The sequence below is a fragment of the Myotis nattereri genome (genome assembly GCF_964212035.1).
Source record: "Myotis nattereri genome assembly, chromosome: 3".
Classification (NCBI taxonomy): Eukaryota; Metazoa; Chordata; class Mammalia; order Chiroptera; family Vespertilionidae; genus Myotis; species Myotis nattereri.
In genome coordinates this window covers 41,591,948-41,615,758 of record NC_138077.1, presented here as the reverse complement: position 1 = coordinate 41,615,758, position 23,811 = coordinate 41,591,948, and the positions used below count along the sequence as shown (strand labels likewise).

Sequence of the window (23,811 nt, the reverse complement as noted above, 5' to 3'; positions counted from 1 at the left end):
TGCATTACTGAGACAAATCCTGATTGTTCATGGTGTATTATTTTTAGTGCTATGTTGGATTCATTTAACTATTACTTTATTTAGAATTTTGCATCTATGTATATAAACAAAATGGGCTTATAATTTTATTTATTCTTTTGAGGGTTTTCTCTGGTCCTGGAGTCAGTATTACGCTAATTTCATGAAATGAGCTGGGGCAGGCCTCTCACTTCCCTCTGTTTTCTGGGAAAGCTTGCATAGTAAGGAATTAGCTATTTTGAAAGTTTGTTAGAATTTATCTTAAAACCATTTGGCCTTGAGGTTTCTTGTGAGGGGAGGTCTTTCACTACCATCTCTAATATATAAATATTCTGTCATTATTTCTTCAAATAGGTTTCCAATATCTTGCTCTCTCTCTTCTTCTGGCACCCCTATAATTCGGATGTTGGTACGCTTGAAGTTGTCCCAGAGGCGCCTTGCACTATCTTCATATTTTTGGATTCTTTTTTCCTTTTGCTTTTCCGGTTCGGTGTTTTTTGCTTCTTTGTATTTCAAATCTTTAAATTGATTCTTGGGATCCTCTAGTCTGCTGTTGGATCTCTGTATATTATTCTTTATTTCAGTCAGTGTATGCTTAATTTCTTTTTTAAAAAAAATATTTCATTGATTTTTTACAGAGAGGAAGGGAGAGGGATAGAGAGTTAGAAACAGTGATGAGAGAGGGAGACATCGATCAGCTGCCTCCTGCACACTCCCTCCTGGGGATGTGCCCGCAACCAAGGTACATGCCCTTGACCAGAATCAAACCTGGGACCCTTGAGTCCGCAGGCTGATGCTCTACCCACTGAGCCAAACCAGTTAGGACTATGCTTAATTTCTAATTGGTCCTTTTTCATATCCTTGAGGGTCTCACTATATTTCTCAGAGGTTTCTAGAAGATTCTTGAGTAGCCTTATAACTGTGGTTTTGAACTCTATATCCAGTAGTTTGCCTTCCTCCATTTCTTTCATTTGTGACCTGTTTCTTTGTCTCTGCATTTTTATGCTTCCCTGTGTTGATAGAGTGGCTTTGTGTGCTAGGTGTCCTATAGGGCCCAATGGCTCAGCCTCCCTAATTACCTGAGGTGGACACTCTTGGTGCACCCCTTTGTGGGCTGTGTGCACAGTCTTGTTGTAGTTAAGCCTTTATTGCTGTTGGTATCGCTGATAGGAATTGACCTCCAGGTCAATTGGCTGTGAGGACCAGTTGTGTCTACAATGGGAGAATTTCTGTGCTGGAGACACCCTTATGGGGCAGGACTTGCTTCAGTGGGGCTTTGGCGCTCACTGAGTCTGTCCCCTGAGTGTGTCTCTTATGGATGTGAGGAGTTATAATCTGGATGGTCTCACTCTGACCACTGGGTAGACTGGCTCTTGAATCTCCAAGGAGGTGTAAAGTCCGCCACTGCCTGAGGCCACCCAGCAGGAGCTGCAGAGAGATCTACAGATTTCTCCTCGTTGTTTGGGGTTTGGAGGTGCCCAGATGAGGCGCAGCTGTGAAGTAATGCAGGCTGATGATGAGCCTTAGGCCTTCTTTTGGAAGCTCTGGGTTTCTCTGACCCAGCTGCAGTTTGTCAGGTTTTTAGGCAGATAAAGGCCAGGCCATTAGTATGCAAAAGCCTCTGTGCACAGCTTGGGTGGGGTTGTAAATTGGATGGGGCGTGGTCTCAGGGAGTCACAGGGTGGTGCAAACAGCAATTGTTGCCTTCAGCCCTCCCCTGATAGGTCCCTGGGTCTGTGTCCCTTGGCCCCATGCAGGAACAATGAACGCTGCAAGCACCTCTGTGAGAAATCTGCCCTCACATTCCGGCCTGATGCCAGATAGTAGTTTCTCTCCAGATGAGTCTGGGTCCCCAGGTTCTCACCCAGAACTGGATTTCAGAGCAGTCGGGAGCTTGTAACTCCCTCCCGATTGAAAAAGACAACAGCGTACCCAGCTGCCAGCCCCTTTCGTGCGCCTCCGTACCTCCACACTTCCACACCTCTGTACCTCCTATCAGACTCAATGCGCTTTTCTCTTTCCTTCTAGTTGTAGAATTTCCACTCAGCCAGCCTTTTTGTGGTTCTGGATGCTATTCGTTTTGTCTTTTTTTTTTTTTTTTTAATATATTTTATTGATTTTTCACAGAGAGGAAGGGGGAGAGATAGAGAGTTAGAAACATCGATGAGAGAGAAACATCGATCAGCTGCCTCCTGCACATCTCCCACTGGGGATATGCCCGCAACCCAGGCACATGCCCCCGACTGGAATCGAACCTGGGATCCTTCACTCCGCAGGCCGATGCTCTATCCACTGAGCCAAACCAGTTTCGGCTTGTTTTGTCTTTTATTTGTAGTTTTAATGTGGTTGTATATGGCAGCAAGTTCAGGTGTTTACCTATGCTGCCATCTTGGTTGTCTCTAGCCAATTAATTTTAAACAGAGGCACCAAACAAATTAAATGGAGATGAATATTTTCAACAATGAGAATAAACAAACAGATATCTTCATGGGGATTAGTAGGAAGGAATATCCTCAATCCTTGCTTCACACCATACACATGAATGAATTTGAGATGGATCACAAACATAAAAGTTAAGACTATAATGCTTTCAGAAAAAAAAGGAAAATTTCTTCATGAACTTGGAATAGACAAAACACAAAAAGCACATAACCATAAAGGAGAAAAAAATATTGACCATGTAAAAAACAAAGTACTCTGCTGTCCAAAGTCACCATGAAGAAAATGCATAGGTAAGCCACAGACAGGGGGAAAATGCTAGCAAAAGACTTACATCTTTATATAAAGGATTCCAAACATCCTGTAATGAGACAAGAAGCCTAAATAAAAAATGTCCACAGACATAAATAAACATTTCAGAAAAAAAGGACAAATTGCCAATAAGCAAATGAAAAGGAGTTAAACATCATTTGTCATCATGCAATTTAAAATCATGGGATATAAAAGAACATCTGGAATTCTCATAACTGTACATAAATGTACATAAAATGGCACATACAATCATTTTGGAAAACTTTATGACCCAACAATCCTACTAGTTATTCCATAATGAAATGAAAACATGTCCACAAAGCATGTTCATAATAACTATTTATAACCACCCCAAACTCCAAATAATCCAAGTGTCCATAAAGAAGAGAGAGGGTAAATAGTGGGATGTTCATAAAATGAAAAACCACTGAGTAGTAAAAACAAACTGTGGGTATATGTAACAACATGAATGAAGCATATTTTGAGCAACAAAGACACCTACAAAAGTGAACACCTTGTATAATTCCATTTTTATTTTTTTAAAAAATTCAAGAACAGTTAAGACTTACCTATGAAAAGAGAACACAGAGCCGAAACCGGTTTGACTCAGTGGATAGAGCGTCGGCCTGCGGACTGAAAGATCCCAGGTTCAATTCCAGTCAAGGGCATGTACCTGGGTTGCGGGCACATCCCCAGTGGGGGGTGTGCAGGAGGCAGCTGATCGATGTTTCTCTCTCATCGATGTTTCTAACTATCTCCCTTCCTCTCTGTAAAAAATCAATAAAATATATTTAAAAAGAAAAGAGAACACAGAAATATGGTTGCCAAGGGCAGGAAGGGAGTAATACACTGAAATCGGCAAAAAGGAACTTTCTGGGATGATGGAAATGTTCTTTACTAGGTTGGGGGAACAATTACACAAATGCACAGATTTGCCAAAAATGATAGAATATAATTCTACAGTCTATGCACTTTATTGTCTACAAATTTTACTTGAATACAAACCATTTTACCTCAAAAATCAGTATTAAAAAGTCTGACTTATCAGAGGGCCCTCTGCCACTCCCAAAAAGAGCTGTTTGGAAGCATGTGGACTTGGCTCCATTTATAGTAACTTTCTCTTTTGAGTTAGTTAGCTCTTAAAAATAAAACTTGAATTGTTTTTAAATTCACTAAATTTTATGGTGAAATACTGCTCATAAAATTTTTTGTCCTAAATTTTTTCATTAAAAATACAATCCATCATATCCTATCTAATAATAGACAAACATGGTTATTAACCATACCTCCGACACGCTTCCCACTGGCTACTCAGGGCGATATGCAAATTAACTGCCAACCAAGATGGCGGCCGGCAGCCAGGCAGCTGAAGCGAACAGGAGGCTTGCTTGCTCTAGTGACGGAGGAAGCCAAGGTTCCCCGCCTGCTGCTGCCGGCCTCTGAGCTTGCACTCTAAGAAACAATGTTACAGGTATAGAAGCTAAACAATCCCAGAAACCTGCTTTCAGCCAGCTGGGCTTCAGCCAGCAGGACCGCAGCATTGTTTCAATTATAGAACAAACCCAGATACCTGCTTTCAGCAGCCGAGGTCTCAGAGCTGCAGCCATCTCTCAGCTCCAGTGACAGCCATAGAAGGTAAATAAATCCCAGAATAAAAAAAAAAAGATAAAAAGGAGATGTTGGGAGCTTCAGTCGCCCTCCAGCCTGAAAATGGCCCTCAGCCCCTCACCCAGACTGGCCAGGCACCCCAGTGGGGACCCCCACCCTGAAGGGGGTGCGGAAAGCCTAAAAACAGCCATCATCCCCTCATCCAGGCTGGCCAGGCACCCCAGTGGGTACCCCCACCCTGAAGCAACAAGATGGCGGCTAATTTGCATACTGAAGGCGGGCGGCAGCGGGCAAGGCTGTCCGTGGTCTGGGACTGTATTTGTGACCCTGCCGGGTGGGGGGCAGCGTGGGAGGCTGTCCGCTGTCCCGGGACCCAGATCTGTGACCCTGCTGGGTGGGCGGCAGTGCTTGAGGCTGTCCACAGTCTGGGACCCAGATCCGTGACACTGCCAGGAGGGGGGCAGTGCTTGAGGCTGTCTGCGGTCTGGGACCCGGATCCGTGACCCTGCGGGGGGGGGGGGGCAGTGCTTGAGGCTGTCCGCGGTCCCGGGACCCGGATCTGTGACCCTTCCCGGCGGGGCGGCAGCTCACACAGGGGCGGATCGGCCAGGGTTGGGCAGGGCAAGACGCCTGGCTTCCGCCCAGCCTCAGTCACTCTGGGCAGGTGAGCATCGCAGAGAGCCTCTGGACAGGGGAGGCAGGCCAGCGGAGGGCGGCCTGTACTCCTCACATGGCAGTGGTGACAGCTGTGAGTCACCAAGCGGAGCCTGCAGGCCGAGCTAAAGTAGCACCTGCAGGCCATCAGCGCCCAGGAGTGGCTGCGCAAGCTCCGCCTCCTGGCCCAGAAGGTGCAGGATCGCAGGGACAGCCGCCATGGCGGGCCAGACTGACATCCTCCTGGCCGCACCACGGGAGTTTGCGGATCTGCAAAGCCAGAGGCCTCCGGTGTGCACATCCCCCCCTGGCGTGCGAACATCCCCCAGCACACTGTCACCCTCCCGCGCCTGCAACAGTTGCAAACCAAGGCGTGCACAAGTTCCCCCCGCCTCTCCACCGCACTTCCATCAACCCGGCATGCCTAACACCCCCACAGGATGTGCACACATCCCCTCTGATGCGCTCACGTCCTTTGGAGAGTGTCTGGGTGTTCTGGGTGCTGAGGGTGGGCGCCTGTGAGATGACAGTGAGAGGGCGGAGGGGTGACGCCCTGTTCCCATGGAGGCCAGTGCAGCTATGAGATCACCTCTAGGGGGTTAATGCAGGTGCTGAGCCGGGAACAGGTGCAGATAGACACACTTGGTGGGCACGAGTGGCCCTCGCTGAGGTGCCTTCGGTCAGCGTTCAAGATCAAGAACCCAGAGGCGGAGAGGAATTCCGTCCTCTCAGTGAAACAGTGGGATAGTCGGGGCGACTGTAGAGGAGGAATGTGCACTTTGGGTGCCAGCACCCATGAGCGAAGGCTGCCCTGACTGAGCCTCGCTTGCTTGGGGCCTAGCGCACTCCTGCCAGGCAGCGGGTGACAGGATGTGCTTTTCCGAATTAATGAGAGAAAACGTTGATTCTCCTGCTGCCCACGAAGGTGGAAAGTGAAGTGGGGAGACGTGGGGAGTGAGCGAGGTTCCCTGTCTGGGGGTTCCAAATCTGCTGTTGGCTTCTTTCACCGCTGACTAGAGATATAGAGGGTGTCCCCCCAAAATGTATACACACTTTGAATACCTACTAATTCCAATGGTTTTAAACATAAGAAAGAAACAACAATGGAGCTGTTATCTGTTAAAAGTGTGGGCACAAACAGGCAGTTGGACATTCCCTGAGGGGTCTCAGATTGGAGAGGGTGAAGGCCAGACTGAGGGGCCCCTTCCCCCCCCCCACCCCAGTGCCCAAATTTCATGCACTGGGCTACTAGTTTATGTAATAAAAGCCTACATGACCATTACGGCTGAATGACCAGAACGACTGGTCGCTATGATGCGCACTGACCACCAGGGGGCAGACGCTCAATGCAGAAACTACCCCCTGGTGGTCAGGAAGCTTCCACAGGGAGAGCACCACTCAGCCAGAAGCCTGGCTCATGGCTGGTGAGCGCAGCAGCACCTCTCCCGCCTCCGCAGCAGTGCTAAGGAGCAGCGAGCAGGCAGGCAGTAAGAAGCAATGGGTCCAGGACTGCAAGAGGATGTCCACCTGCTGGATTAGGCCCAATCCCTGGGGGTCCCGGACTGCGAGAGGGTGCAGGCCGGCTGAGGGACACTGCCCCCACCCATGCACGAATGTCATGCATCAGGCCTCTAGTCCTATCTAATAAAAGATGAATAGGGTAATTAACCGTACCTCCGATACACTTCCCATTGGCTAATCAGGACAATATGCAAATTAACTGCCAACCAAGATGGCAGTTAACTGCTAACAAAGATGGCAGCTAATTTGCATACTGCAGGCAGGATGGGACAGCGCCATCCCGCCTGCCCTGCTGCCATCCGGGCCTGCTATCTGCGACCTGGGCGGCAGGCGGCCCGTATTGGACCCAACACAGAGCTGGTGGGCGGGACAATAGCGATCCGCTACCGACCACGCCCACAAATGGCCCTCCCGTGGGGATCTGAGGCTGGCGGGTGCAAATGCACAGATCTGCCACCGGCCTCGCCCACAAATGGCCCTCCCATGGGGATCTGAGGCTGGCAGGTGCTAATGCACCAATCCGCCACTGGTCTCGCCCACAAATGGCCCTCCTGGGGGGACCCCGGGTTGGCGGGTGCTAATGCACCGATCTGCCACTGGCCACACTCACAAACGGCCCTCCCTGGGGGATCCGAGGCTGGCGGGTGCTAATGCACCCCGGCCGCCTTTGCCCTGTGCAAACTATGCAGCTGGGAGAGGGGAGAGGGGCTGCTGAGAGCAGGGCGGGAACTTCCCGGGGTTTGTGTCAGGCAGCCCAGAGCGGAGTGCAAACTATCCCGACCGGTAGCTGCTTGCTCATTCACTTATTTGCGCACTCATTCACTCACTCATTATTCACTCACTCAGCAAACCCACTCAGGTCCCTGGCACCAGGCCAGGCACTGAAGTTGAAGCAGGATAAGACAGAGCTATGTCCTCAAGATGTTAGTAATTCAGTATGCAGCCAGGAGAGGGGCGCCAGGCCACTGGGAACAGGGCGGGAACTTTCCTGGGTTGGGCTTCAGGTATCCGGGAGTGGGGCTGGAACTTCTGCTGTGTTGCCATGGCAATGCAGAAGTTCCCGCCCGGTAGCTGCTTGCTCATTCACTTACTCGCTCATTCATTCACTTATTCACTCACTCATTATTCACTCACTCAGCAAACCCTCTCAGGTCCCTGGTATCAGGCCAGGCACTGAAGGTTAAGCAGGATAAGACAGAGCTATGTCCTCAAGATGTTAGTAATTCAGTAGGGTAAAGCAGGCACATGAACGAGGCAGTTGTATGCACCGGTGCAGTGAGGGCTGTAACTAACGCCTACTTTGTTCTCTTGATAAAATGGGGCCTCGGGAGCCAGGCAGCCCCAAGCCTGTAGGCCCGTGCCTAGGCCAGGAGTGGCCGGAGTCCTGGAACATGACAGAGGGTGCAGGTTGGGCTGAGGGGTCTGGCCCCACCCCTCACCCTCACCCCCGAGTGCACAAATTTTTGTGTACCGGGCTACTAGTTGTGTAATAAAAGCTGAAGACTGAAATTACCCTAAAGGTTGTCTAAACCCTTACCTCCTTTTAAAAGAAAAACAGATGCTTAAAGTGACTTGTCCAGGATCATATTCATTTCAGAAATAAAAATACATTACATATATCATACATTGTCATCCTTTGCAAATACTAACATTTGGGCAAATATAACAGCTTACCTTTTAATGAAAGTTGGTTAAACAATTATGTGTGTTTTAACTGGCAACTGTGCAAGCATCAGAATAACAATTGTCATTAGAGGGTTAGAATATTTTATATATAAATATGCACTATCAGTTATGTTTCATTTTTTCAAATATATATTTTTATTGATTTCAGAGAGGAAGAGAGAGAAACATTGATGAGAATCATTGATTGGCTGCCTCCTGAATGCCCCTACTGGGGATCAAGCCCACAATCCTGAGAATGGGCCCTTGACCGGAATCAAACCTGGGACCCTTCAGTCCACAGGCCAACATCCTATCCACTGAGCCAAGCTGGCTAGGGCTCAGTTGTATTTTAAAGAAAGCATATATTTTCCATGGACCAAGGCATTTCCAAATTCTCCCTGGCTAGGTGTTCATGAAAGATGCACTTTCTAGTTCAAGAGTGTTGGTCTTTACAGTTGGTGCACTTCTATCAGGCCCCTTTTTCAGGAGTTGTACTGATCATCTATAAAACCTGGGTAACCAAACAACTTTGACAACTGCAGTTAGAGAAAAGCATAATGGTATTCTTGTACTGTAACACAGGGTAAATGTAGTAAAATGTAATTCAACACAAATCTGGCAGTGCTGGTTGTGATGAGCAGAGAGGCTTACCATGCTTAAATGATGAAAAAACACTTTTAATTATATAGGAAAAATTTTATTAGATAAATATAATTTCATAAACTTTAAAAATTACTGAGATCTGTACAACAGTAACTACATTTACTAAAAATGCAGAAAATTTTTATAGGCTTCTATTAGACAGCCACAGTGTGTGAGGTCCACAATTTTAACCTAAGTGTTTCTACAGTATTTACAGTTACTAATTCCTCACAAAAATCCAGCAGTCACCATTACTACAAACATATAATTATGCTCTATTTTTATAGGAATATCATTCAAGTTATCTCACATAAACAGCACATTAACAATGTTCTATTTTTATGAAAATAGATTAACTCATTTCAGGATAGAAATGTGTCTCTAAAAGGGGACCCAAAATTAATAAAACATGTTTTATATAACTCTTTGGTGTTACTTTTATCAATACCTACACCAAATTGATCTTTACATAAAAAACACAGACATGAGTGACTCTCCCTTTTCCCTCAGACCCCAATAACTTTTAGGCTGGCACACTTGAAAACCTTTGTAAAATTTAATTTTTACTGCACTGACTCCCGCCTGTCAGATAAGAGTCGCTCAAGTTTATCACACAAGACCAACAGCCCAATTTCACAATCTTATGCAGAGAAAATACCCTGTGTAAGGAAAAGTATTTCCTAACAGGGTGATGTGACTCTTTTATCTTCTCACCAGGACAGTGCCAGTGGGTCAGGTCTAGGACACCTTCGGATATAATGGAAATTAAAACCCAAGGCAGATGGTTTTTAAGAGGAATTCACACTGTAAATTCTCCTCTTTCTTTATTCTCAACCTGGCAGCAAACCTGTTGTTCTACTAGCCCACACCCTACACCCATAGGGTGAACCTAATGGTTGCTAAAGCTGTGGCAGGGTGCTTGCTGAGTCATAAAACAGCTGACGGGCCATTTCAGAAACTGACCTGGTGCTTGCTACTATCTTCAGTGATACAGCCTTCAGGCAAACAAGTGAGGAAAATAGATTTGAGACCAATAATTAACTAGTAATAACACATGTAGCGGCTTACTCTGGTTTTGGCAGATAAAAGTTAATTAACATCGTACTTTCCAAAGAATTTTAAATAAATATGCAAAAGGGAAATTTTCTGAGATTCCTGGTTATGTAGTAATAGTTTTACAATTTGAGTATTAGCAATAGAAAACTATTGGAAACTTACAGGCAACACTGATACTCTCTTAAACAAATAGACGAAAACACTTTTTCTTACAATTATAAGATAATCTTCCTTTAAGTGGAGTTGGTTATGAACAACTGAGTAGGATGAGCATTATCAGTAGATGCATTTACTTTTTTTAAAATATAAAGTTCTTAAATAACTTCAAATAGTAATGCAGGAAATTACATCGACCACGCCTTAACCCAAGCACCATACAGGTTAGCTGACTTGCCTTGCTGCAGTGGTTAGAGACTGCTTGATGGCTTCGTAGTCCTTCTCTAGTGTCAGTAATCAGTCTAGTTGATGGCAAATAAACACAACTAGGTAGATGTAATGCAGGCCACTGAATGTCATTTTGTTTTAAGAAATTCTAAGAAAAGCAAATTTCATAATATGCTCCATGAAATTACCCTACTGAATATTCTTAGCAATATTTCCTATTCTGGAAAGTGAATTGGTAAGTGTAGCCACTGTACATTTTATTATCCCTTTAACATATTTTCAGAATAACAAAATCTTCCTAAAGCGATTTTGGAATATCTAAGTTAAAGAAGGACTATTTATGAAAATTAATATTTAAGCTGAAATTCATAACACAATATTCTTGCATTATTGAAACAAACGTTATATTAGCAAGAAAATAGTTTACCAGTGAACAAAGGTAAAGTTTTAATTCTTGACTAGTCCCTATTAGCCCAATTCAAGAAGTCATATATTCATGAAATGGGAAAGGAGTGGAAGGCTGCAAAATAAATCTACAAAAGAGAATTATATTGCCGACTGTATGGAACACTTTAGCGAAACCTCATTTAACCATTTCCATAAAGTTTAAAATGTATACGTACACAATCATTAAATATGCTTAGGGCTGGGTAAGAGTTCTTAAACCAATAATAATTTCCAAATGTTTTTTAAAACAATATTACTTTAGATCAAAACAAGTAACAAACAATGGATCTACATGATAAATTCTGGATGGAAATTAAATATTCAAGTGCAGTGAGTTAAAACCCAATGTATATCTAATCAATCTTTCTTAGTATTTTAATTTATTGCTGCCATTAACCCATAAAATTTAGCATTTTAGACTTTGTTTCACTTACATTCTATAGCCATACCTGAAAATATACCTTATAATGAAACACTGGACAGATTTCCCTTTACTATAGTAGTGTGCCACAACTCAGATAACACATACTAACCTAAAAATAATAGGATTCTTGTCTGAGATCCTTTATACCATAATCTAGCTTACTGAAAGGCAAGAGTAATTCTAAGCCACAGAAAGAGGCTCTTCTCTTTATTTTTTATTTAATTACTCCAACATTTTGATTTGCACAATTAAATGTGTTTGCAATATTTAAATACTGTCCAAACTTGTTTTTTATTGATATAGTTGAACTTTACAACAGTGACATGAAATATTATAAACAATTTTCAGATAGAGGAAAAAAACAAATTTAAATATATTAACTAGATTAAAGCATGCAAAAGATTAAATGAAAAACACATCAAATAATAATATGCTAATGATAGCTAATTTACCCACTTTATTATTGTCATAAAAATATCATTAAACATCAATTTGAAATTTGGTGAATGGACTTGATTCCTGATTTATGTCTAAGATATGATACACACTTTGCATGTGTATGGTTAACTTTACTGGTGTGTTACAGTACATTAAGAGAAGTTTGGTATTGGTATATATTTACTACCCATAGTGCAGTAAATAATGGTTAGAAATGCATTCTCCTAATTTTCTCTATGAACTTAGAAAGCAGTAATGAATTCACAACATGGGTCACTAAGGGACCAAAATTTCTTACTATTCACATTTACTTTTCCCATGAAAAGCTTCAAATATAACTCTAATAAAAAAATAGAGTTTTCAAGGCAAACTTTTCAGCATAATTTGCAAAAGCAGATTTAAATAGAAGACTCACCAAGTAAGCTAATACTCAAAAATACAATTAACTAGGAATTATCTTTTTAACCTTGATATTAAAATATGGTGGCCTCAGCAAGAGGCTGAAATGCCATTAGGAGTCCCACAAACACAAGGGACAACCCAGACAACGAGATGGAAAATATCTATTCACAAACTTTAACACGTTCAGATTTAAATTAAAGGGGTTGAGAGTGGTTCATGTAAATCCTTTTTTGTTTGCCATTATAACTCTGAGTGGGTATGAACTACAGAGATTTCAGAAAGTAATTCTGCAGAACTAGTATGGCCATTACCAGGATGATCACACTGAATTTTAGGAAAGGAGTTGAATGGCTCCCACAAAGTACTACTGCTCTTTTAACAAGTAGATGAGTCCATTGTGGAGAGAGTCAAGATGCTCCTGTCGTTGGTATAGAAAGGATCCGATGCACTCCATAATCTAAATAACAATAAGAGAAAAGTTTTGCTCACCAGGACCTATGTTTTAATTGAGAAAAAAAAATGTATTCTAAAACTTAGGACCAAAATGCAATTTGAGTATTAAAATAATCACTGATTAATTTTTAAATGCTAAAAGGAAGTTCTTAATACTTGATGAGTTTAACAAACATAACATTTAGATTATACAAAACTTGAGGAAAATAATGCTCGAATCATCATCTATCTATATATATAAAAGCCTAAGTGACCAGTTGCTATGATGTGCACTGACCACCAGGAGGCAGATGCTCAACACAGGAGCTGCCCCCTGGTGGTCAGTGCATTCCCATAACGGGAGCACTGCTCAGCTGACTGACGGGCGCCAGACGCCAGGCTCATGGCTGGTGAGCGCAACTACAGTGGCGCGAGCCTCTCCTGCCTCCGCGGCAGTGCTACCAGCAGCAGGCATGGCGGGGCCGGGATGAGTGGGAGAGGCATGGTGCCCAGCCCGGGCTCGCGCTCTTCCCCGCCCGCCTGCCACTTCGTGCACTACTACATCCCCCAGGGGTCTCGGATTGTGAGCGGGTGCAGGCCAGGCTGAGGGACCCCACTGGTGCACAGATTCGTGCACCAGGCCTCTAGTATAAAAATAGCCAAAATTTAGACATTCATTAGCATTAAAATATTTTCTATAGGTAGTAGAGTATAAGACTCTCTTAAAATCTTAATTTAAAAAATAAGTATGTTATTAAGAGTTATGCACTGAAAAGCAACTAGGCTGTATTTTGACATCATAGAAGCAAACAAATATCACACTTACCAAAAACTTTGGAATGAAACAGCAGTATGTTCTTAATTTATTTCTTTTCAGCTATAAATTTTATTCTAAAGATTTTAGCATAATTAGTTTAAATCATTTATTCAATAGGCATCAAAGACACCTCTAAGTCTGACACTAGGGTTTTCATTTAATTAAGAACAAATGATCCTCTACTGGTCTGGAAAAGTCAGCTACTGTCTTAATGATAAAGCCCATAAAGCAATCTTCTATATATATAAAAGCCTAATATGCAAAATGTCCCCTTGGGAGTTCGACCGACCAGAGTTGATTGCTCGCTATGACTGTGCTGCCCACCAGGGGGCAGCGCGAAACAAAGGAAGGCCCTGGCTGGCAGCTGGGGAAGGGAGGCCCTGGCCAGCAGCTGGCAGCTGCTAGGAACCCTACCGGTGCATGAATTTCGTGCCCTGGGCCTCTAGTTCATTATATAATACTTTATTTGCAGCTGTATTAATTTAAGCTTAAGTAACTCAAGATCAAAAATAGCCTGCCATGCTTAAAATAGCCTAACCTGCTTTAAGGATTACCAACTCAAAGCTGGCTTTTCTTAAAAGACTAAAAGAATTTAACAATAAATACATTTTATGTAATTTTCTAGGGTTCCCACTTTCCTTAAACCAAGATGTTAGAGGAAGAAATTAACATTTAAAATGGCCCATATTCACTTTTATCACATATCTGCTGTTTTCTAAGACAGCGGTCACCAACTGGTGGTCCACGGACCGCTGGTGGTCTGTGAGGTCCAAAAGGTTGGCGACCGCTGTTCTAAGAGAGACTGTATGTTCAAATTTAAATCAATTAAGTGGGTAGTCATAATGAAGTTTGGAATCTGGAAATTTTACAAAGTTGGCAAAGAGGAAAACAAACAATAAGCATACCAATGGTTTACAGAACTTACTAGTTTCCAGAAAACCTTAAACAGTATCTACCTTAGTTTAAGGAAAGGCTTGTTCACTACCCTATTTCTAGCACCTAAAACTGCGCCTTGTATATAGTAGGCACTCAGTATTTGTAAAATATATGAAAGAAATAGAACTATGAACATTTCTTAGAGTAAGTATTCATGCAGGAAAAAAAGTATGCTCAGACATATATGATATCAACACCCCAATTATCTGGAGCCAAGTTTCCAGTCCCAAATTGTCAATGTTTTTAATATAAATTTTTCCTCTTTGCAACTATTGCTTACATAAAAATGTTATTAGATAAGGTTTCCTCCATTTATTTTTCTTTTCAAAGCACACATGTGCATTCATATCAAATATCATATTTGACAGAACATTAAATACCTGAATTACATATCAACTATTAACTCCTTTCTAATTAGAACACAGTTTTGATTAAGATGAAGTAATTGTTGATAAAACACATACAGAAAATCATTTATTGCTAAAGTACAGCTCTTTAGGGTAAAACATGACATAGCCTTTCATATAGCACCTTGATGCGACCTTTGAAAACAAGCTTGCAAAATGGCAAATTCCTTTGACAATCAATTAATAAAATGTAAGTAGAATTTTTATGCCTGGATAGTAAAAGGTTTATCAGCAGAGAAATCTGTCCTATAAAAGCACTAGTTATATTTCTGAAGTGATGCCCTCTTATGTTTAATATGTGAATGGAATAGGCCAAGGATTTCTATATCTGGTAACAGGTACCAGCTTTGCCCTTAAATTAGACATAAAATAGAAATGTAGAATAAAAGCTGCTCCAAAATCAAAACAGAAATGCCAAAAATATTTCACGAATACAATTACATGTAAAAAACAGGAATAAAACTCTATGTATCAAAATAACTTTCAAAGTTCAAATATGATCTTAATGGAATTGTGGCAATTTTCTATAGCCCTTTGAAAATACCAACTGGTTTTGCATATTATATGATTTTTACCACTACGAAAAAAGTGAACAGATCTCAAAACACTTTTTAGGTTATTAATTTAAAGAACAAAAAGGAGATAATTAAAGAAGCATCTGATAATTATAACCTTAGATGTTGGACAAAATTAGAAAGATATTTAAAGTCTGTCAAATAAGATATTAATTACTGTTAAAGATTTTATTAAAAAAATAAAGTCCTACAAAAAAAATATGATACAATTCTAAGTGAAAAAAAGTATAAATGATAACAACCATCTTTAAGAGAACAGGCCGAAATAAATCTCATAATGCCTGGGGCAGGCTCAAAAGGGATAATGCAGTAAAAAAAAGTGACCATGTAAAAATAATGGAGACATATTACCTATACAATTAATATCAAGAAAGTGGGAGCATATATAACGCAGAAAAATATTTTTGGTTCATTTAAAATCAATTCTAGTTTTTTGTAACAGTGAAGATGTATCCTGTCATTAATGAGAACTTCCTACTGAAGGTAGAAAATTTTAAAATTCTGTGACTTTCTACAGTATTCTTAAAAAAAAAAAAATAGATATATCTATACATATATATTTATAGTTGATAGTATTATAGATATCTATAGTATTCTTTTATTCTAACTCCTGCCTTAGTTCTATGCAATGAAGCTGTCTTAGTAAGTAAAATAATATACATTAAGTCTTTTGGGAACTTCCTTTGGGAAACTTTTTGGCCTGGCACATGACAAAGCTGTTTTCTTATAATGCATTTTACAATACAATTGTGTAAGTTATAACATGTGAGTCCCAATAAATTTAACTGCTCATAATAATTCTATTATGTGGAATAAAATTATTACAAAATGATATCACAGCATTATGAGAATATTTTTGATTATATGTTATGATAAATAAGTGGGACTGAAACGACAGACATGATATTAACATAAAAAAGCTATTTACAAATGCAACTGTACCATAATGACATGGCTACAATTACAGGCAAAGTGGGAACTACCAAGTTCACCAGTAAAAGTTACCTGAATTTTATCATACATGAATATCATACTCATCATTTTTAAAACATAAAGCTAACCAAATACGAAAAATTCCTTTATCAACAGATAAGAGTTGTGCCTCCTCCACCCTTCATTCGCTATTCTTGTTGTACTTTCTTTAAAAAAAAAAATGAGTTTATTGATTTCAGAGAAAGGAAGGGAAAAGGGGAGATAGGAACATCAATGATGAAAGAGAATCATTGATCCACTGCCTCCTGCACGCTCCCCACTAGGGCTCGAGTCCGAAACCCAGGCATGTGTCCTGACTGGGAATGGAACCAGTGACCTCCTGGTTCATGGGTTGATGCGCAACCACTGAGCCACACCAGCTTGGTTTTTTTCCCCTTCTCACTATACTTTCCAACCTTTTCCAAGTCATGGCACATACAGAAAGTGATACTGTTCACATGGTGCACTATGGACAATGGAAATTACCATCTATCCCTGCTCATCTGTAACCCTTCATGCACACCAGTGCATTTCTGCTTTGATTTTAAGAATATGATATCATCTACCTAAAGAACACCAAAATGTGAAAAGTTATTGCTATTCCTTAATATCCCCTAAATAATAATATCGCCTAAATGATATGTCTCTTGGGGAAATGTATGAAGAAATGAATACATTTCACTTTCAAATAAATTTAAGTAGAATTTACCAAAAAACTGCATTGTTTGTTGTGACCTACAAAAGCAAGCACCGATAAATCTTTTAAGAAATAGATTTGGGCCTGGCTGGCATTGTTCAGTGATGGAGCATCAACACATGAATCGGGTGGTCACAGTTTGATTCCCTTCAGGGCATATGCCTAGGTTGTGGGTTTAATCCTCAGTGGGGGGGGGGGGGGGGGGCGCGTGCAGGAGGCAGCCAATCAATGATTCTCTCTCATTATTGATGTTTCTATCTCTCCCTCTCCCTTTCTCTCTGAAATCAATAAAAAATATATTATAAAAAAAGAAATATATTTTAGAGGAGACAAAAATGCAAAGATTCTAATAAATCATAATTTAAAGAGCCTGTTCTAGCTTATCAACTTTTAATTAGACCATAAATACCAAGTAAAAACTTAAAAATCACAACTGATTATAAACCTTATTACAGAGATAAAAAGGAGCAGGAAAACAGCAATACAGTCTTGTGTGTTTATAAATACCTCAAAGTCTTAAATGACTGACTAGAAAATATAGACCAAGAATAAGAAAAGCAAAATCTTTTGATTTTACTATTATATGTCGATTATTTTATAAATACAAAATCCAACCAAACAAAAATATATAAGAAAACAGCATAGTAAAAAGTTATAAAAACCAAATATGAATACCATATACACACTCCTATTTACCACATTTAGAAAGATTAAGAAGCAAAATTTTTTGTTCATTAGATGAAAAGTTTCTTCAAAGGTGCTTTCTCTTCCTTTGTTAGTGAAAGAACCCCTTACCCAAAGCCATAAAGTGAAATCTACCATCAAAGAGTGCTAATAAATAGCACACTTCCTGCTTCAGTTGGTAAAACCAGCTGCTGATTTATTAGGTATCTAGGGATGCATGTTCATCTGTTCCAGTTTATAGGACACTCATCTGCAGCAAAGGCTACTTAGAGAAATTTCACACCTGCTGACATGGGTCGGACTACATCTTCCTATCGCTCGTTCCAGCATTCTTCCAACAGATGCGCACGCTGTCTCTCCTTCTGAGAAACAGCACATGGAGTCCAAGCACTTGATACTTGAATTTGTTTCAGTAAGCTGGAGGAGTTGCAGCAGAAAAAAATTAGTTATTTTTTCAAAAAGCATTAAAAATTACAAGCACTTGAAAACTCAAAGTAATGTATATAAGCATATTTTCTACAATATGAAAATGTATGGTATGAAAGGCTTAATTTAAGAGTAATTATACAAAATATTTAAATTTGAGGTTAAGTAAAATAATTACACAAAAACAATGAACATTATTTAAATCTGCAAAGATTTTGGATTTTAATGTCAATATTTTATTATGGTCAAAATTACATCAACTACTCAGAAGCATAATGAATTGTAATTCTTGAGTTTTTGTTTAGGTGAAATGCTCCTGTAATTTCAACTAAAAATGTCTAGCAATCAATAAAAATGGAGTGTGAACTATTTTGAAGACTGGGAAATAACAACCAGGCAGGATCTAATCCCAACCTTCAACAACCACAATAATTGTAACAACAAAAATAGTAGCAAATACTTAATGTAGTATTACTATATGCCAGGTTCTAAGCACTTATATATATTCACTTCATAACTGTCCTTGAAAAAAGTACATAATTTACCTTAAATTGCTGAGCAACTCTTAAGTGCCAACCATGTCCTTAATCAGCTCAAATTTTTAAAAAATGTTAACTGATGGTATATGTATTAAAATCAATTAAACAAGTGACTAAGTAGTACTATTAAGATTTAAAATAAATTAATTCTTGAAAGTATGCAAGATTTATATTGATTCAGGCATAAATAAACCCAACAAGATAACTTTAAGCCATACTACTAATAATTTTAATCCTGTTAAATGAGGAAAAAATGGTATGACACATAGTTCAATGAATCCCAAACCTGGTTTTGATAGTCAAGAGTACTGCTAAATTTCTCAAGGTTTGTTATTTTAAATAAACTTATTTTCATTCACTTTACATATATAACATATTGCATAACAAATCTTTTAAAAATATAAAGGAAAAACAAGAAAAATCGATTCATTTGAGGGTTGTAATTCACAAAGGTTGGGAATCACCAAGTGTTGAGAGCAGGCATGACAATGGGGGACATTTGTGGAGACACTCACAATGGACAGAAGAGATGGACAGGGTGGAATGCAAATAACCTGGCATTGTGAATGAACCTAATCAACTGGTGAAGCCCTGCAAAATCCCTGCAGAGTAATTCTACCTAATACCAAGCAGTGCAAGTCAACATAGTTCCCGATTGGGAATTGCCCGATGGCACCAATGTCCTAGGATCCGGTAAGCACTGAGAAATAGCCAAATTTTCCTTTCTCCTTTACAATACCCTTGGTTTAGGCTGTTCACAGTATTGTTTCTTAAAATGTGAGATGTTGCCCTGGCCGGCTTGGCTCAGTGGATAGAGCATCACGGACTGAAGGGTCCCGGGTTCGATTCCAGCCAAGGGCGCATGCCTGGGTTGTGGGCTCAATCCCCAGTAGGGGGCGTGCAGGAGGCAGCCGATCAATGATTCTCTCTCACCATTGATGTTTCTATCTCTCTCTCCTTCTCCCTTCCTCTCTGAAATCAATAAAGAAATATGTATTTTTTAAAAATGTGAGATGTTTACAATTTCACGAAAAAAGTTCTGTGGCCAATTTAGTTTAGGAAACATCATTCAACAAAAGTCTGAGTAAAGGATTGTCTGATTCAGTGTGCATGGTCAGTCTCCAAGGGGGTAGTGAGATGCAGAGCAATTCTGAAACTCGTTTTTTGTTGTGTTTTTTTTTTTCTAATAACAGCCCCCAATCCTCAAGGGAACATTAATCAACATCAGGAGGAATGATAATATTCAGAGGAATAGTTTAGGAAATGCTGGTTTAGGGAACAAGATTTCATCAGTTTCCTCCTTGGGTCCCTGGACTCCAGTTCCACCATCTCAAAATCGCCCTCTGTAGAAAGCAGGAGTCCATAGCTCCCACATAATGCTCAAAGGAGAAAGTACACCACCTTCTGGAGACCCTGAAGGCCCTATATAAACGACCTGAGGCTGCCTTTCCTGCTTAACTTACCAATGTTCCTGTAGTCTCCACACTGCCAACTAGGCAGTGTTCCTGGCCGGGGGCTACATGGCAGGGTCATGCCTGCCACCAATCAGGGTCAGAATGCTGACCCCTACACCAAGTTCAGTTTAATTACCACCATCTCCATGAAATCCCCCTCACCTCTCCAACTATCAGGTAATCTCCTTCTGGATTCTATTCCACTGCCTGTTGACATCACTTAAATGACACAAACACTTAAATTCAACTTATATTTATTAAGCAAGGAACTGTGCTTAATAAAAGATAATAGATAAATCAGGAACAAGTAATGGAATGCTTATTCCGTGTGTGCCACCTCCTATGTAAGATGCTTCTCATGGATTATCTCATTTAAGAATTATAACCACCTTTTAGGATAGGCACCATATTCATAAGCATTTTATAGATGAGGAAACAGAGGTTAAGAATTTGTTCAAGGTCACCCAGCTAGAGCTTGAGTCTTGGTTTCTTTGATTCCAGAGCCCAAACTTCTTTACCATGACATTATACTGCCTTCTTATAATTTGGTATGAGGCAGACCATAAATATCAAAAAAGAGAAGGGAAAACTCACACCCAGCAATTGATGGTATTGGTGGGCGGGCATGAAAGATATGGTGAAAAAGATGGCATCTGAAATACACCATGATGACTGAATGGGATTTCAATAGCTGCAGATGGAGGAGAGCGAACACTCCAGGCTAAGTGAAGACAATGAGTAGTAATTGTGTGTGGGCAGAAAAATATGATGTGTATTTAGTACGTTTAGCCTAAGCATAGAGAGAGTAGTTGTTACTCCTGCCCTCAGTGCATGATCCATAAATCAGTATTATCCAAAAATAATTGCTGACTCATGAGGTATAAGTGTTTCTGGACTCTGAGAATAAAAGATTAGAAAATGTTAAGTACTTGACATAATACTTTTATAACTGTCGAATCTAAAAACAATTTAAAAATTGGGGTTTATTTTATATATCTTCTAAATTTCATTTCCTAGTAATTAATTTTTATTGTATTTTATAAAAGTATTGGTCTGTGATGGACTGGAAATTAAAAACAACAAAACAAGCAAACAACTAACTTGTCGTGCACCACATCTGCCTGGGAAGCACTGAACTAGACCAGAAACTAGAGAGATCAAAGAGTTTAACAACTGTGCTTTGCCTGTAGAGCTGGTGCTCAATCAACTGATGGAAACTCACTGAAGATGACATCTGTAAAGTCAGCAGCTAGATGGACAGAGCACTAATTAGGTAATGATCTTGTTTTGCATTTATCACCTTTCACTTTAAAATCGAAGGGCAGGTATTAATACATGGCCAACCCAACAGAGTAAACATCTTGAAATGTCAAAAATAATATAAAGAAATGACTTCCTCGGATCACCGTTTAAACTAAGAAAAATGTTTCTTTTTTTTTTCCAAAAAAAAAAAAAAAAAACACACAAAAAACCCCACCTGCTTTGAAAATGCTGAATGCTAGTAAATTGTGTTTTTGTATAGATCTATAAAATAACACCACGCTGTTGTCCAGCAAACTTCCAAGCTCTATCACTTTCCCATACAGATCTTTGATCTCATATTCAGGAACAGGGAGCCCAGCCGGAGTACATGTTGCCACAGTTGCCAGTATAACTAACTGGTGGTGGAAATGGGGTATAGCATTTAAAGAGGAAATCAGTACTTTTTTCCCCCCCACTAATTGTAAATACAAAAAAAGAAAAGTATAGTAATGGAAGTGAGATCCTACCTGGTGGCACAAAGAAGTAACTTTTAATTTATGAGAAATTTTGATTAATTTGTAAGACACCCTCCACCACTTTCTTCCTGGGAACCACCACGTCATGTAGAGCTTGAAAGGCTCCCAAGCAAAACAACTACGGAGATTCAACATGACTATGTATGGCTAATAACAATTTTCATGTTTACAGAACTTGCCTTTCGAAATAAATTTTGGCTCACGGCTCTATTTCCGTTATTTTTATATCAGTGATGGTAAACACTTAGAAGTTTCTCCTATTAGAAACTTCTACAAAATATCTTCCCTAAATCTCCTATATATTAACAAATTTTCATACATTTCTAAATCTTTTAATCACTTTATTACATATTACCTATCAAATCAAGTAATGTTCTTAAGTTTAGATAATAATTATCAAGCTATTAGCCGTATTTGTTCTTCTGTCCTTAAAATTGTTTTATATACTTGATATTCAAAATGAGTGTCTTGCATAGCCTTAAAGGAGATATTTGGAAAGGAGCCTTAAACTATAATTATGAAAGGAGAAAAAGTTTGTGTTTAAGAAAATGTTTTTCCTTTAAAGATAAAATCAAGTCATAAAATATTACTGATTCCAAATTTGGTTAAGAATAATAACATCCCTAAAACAAGTAATAGCTTCATCTCATTATTAAGAATTGCAACAGGCAGCCATTTGATGCAGGCAGTTAGATAACTGCCTTACTCAAGGCATATTTTTCCAAAACATGCCTCAAGCTTACAGTCACTCCTCTAAACTTCCTTCTTTCCTTCTCTCCAAGTAAAATAAACAACTTGGAAAGATAGTTATAAATATAGGTAGAATACCTCCACACTGTCTTTGAGGGATCTCCTGAGAGGAGGAGATTTCTGTATGTGTTGCCTAAATATAACTATGAAAATATGCATATAATAATTATATTTTAAGGTAAGCTTATTTTAATAATTTTGTTTATTCCTAGTTTCAAAAAGATGGACTCCTTTATTTTAATAATGTGGTTACATAAATAACAATATATAACAAGGAATTTGTAGTTTAGGTGAAGAAAAGTATCAGTATCTATGAAAAATGATAAGATCCTCACTTTTGATGGAGGGGGTAAAGCAGAATAGCACTAATTAATGCACCAAGTCATGGCAGAGCTGATATTAAGAATTCAGTTTTCTAAGTATCAATCATTTTACAGCATGTCACAGGAAAAGTGTTTGATAGAAATAATGTCAATACTAATTATTTTCCTTCATTTTAACCTCCAGATGAAAAAGCTGTTCAGTAAGTCAGCACACATTTGAAAATAATACTAGTTTTATAAACTGTCAGCCATATTTATCAGGCATGCACCTAGTTCCTGCCACAGGTGGCAGCCTTATTAATATTAATTAGTCTTTTAGCCATTAAGGTTTTTCTCTCACTGCTTTGTAAAAATGAGGCAGTATCTGTACCTTTGTCACAATAGAGAAAAGTGACTTGCAGTTACTTGAAACTGTTTAAAATGTATTCTCTTGCCCTAACCATTTGGCTCAATGGATAGAGTGTCGGCCTGCGGGACTCAAGGGTCCCGGGTTCGATTCTGGTCAAGGGCATGTACCTTGGTTGCGGGCACATCCCCAGTAGGGAGTGTGCAGGAGGCAGCTGATCGATGTTTCTCTCTCATCGATGTTTCTAACTCTCTATCCCTCTCCCTTTCTCTCTGTAAAAAAATCAATAAAATATATTAAAAAAATAAATAAATAAAATGTATTCTCTTTTTGGTAGTGGCAGGTTTCGGGTCTAAGGCGTGAGCACCTGGTTCCAGAATGAGAAAGGTCAGTAGCCATAGCATCCTATTGCTATCCCTGTGGTTGTTAGATACAGCCTGAAAGAGGGCATTCACAGCAGTAATGCAGACAAAAAAATGACAAAGCAATAGAGGCTTACGAGGCTGGTGACAGTAGGAGATGACTAGAAGACCCTAGCCCACTGCAACATTCAGGGCGCAGAATAGCCTTCTGTCTGATTTTAAAGGCCAACCAAATTTTGAGTGCAGGAAAAAATGCAATTGCAAGACAGAAAAAAACAAGAGGATATTATATAACACTTATTT

The 23,811-nt window shown here is 39.9% G+C and overlaps 1 protein-coding gene across 1 annotated transcript in view; it reads right to left on the bottom strand.

The window, feature by feature from the left end:
- Positions 1-11,364: 11,364 nt before the first annotated feature.
- ATP11B (ATPase phospholipid transporting 11B (putative)) overlaps positions 11,365-23,811 on the bottom strand; it is a 105,525-nt gene continuing 93,078 nt past the window's right edge. The window contains exons 30-31 of the mRNA XM_081086605.1: positions 17,814-17,947; positions 11,365-12,467 (exon numbers count right to left, since the gene is read on the bottom strand). Of these exons, the coding sequence (XP_080942731.1) occupies positions 17,842-17,947 (106 nt within the window). The 3' untranslated portion in view covers positions 11,365-12,467; positions 17,814-17,841. The remainder of the gene's footprint in view (positions 12,468-17,813; positions 17,948-23,811) is intronic.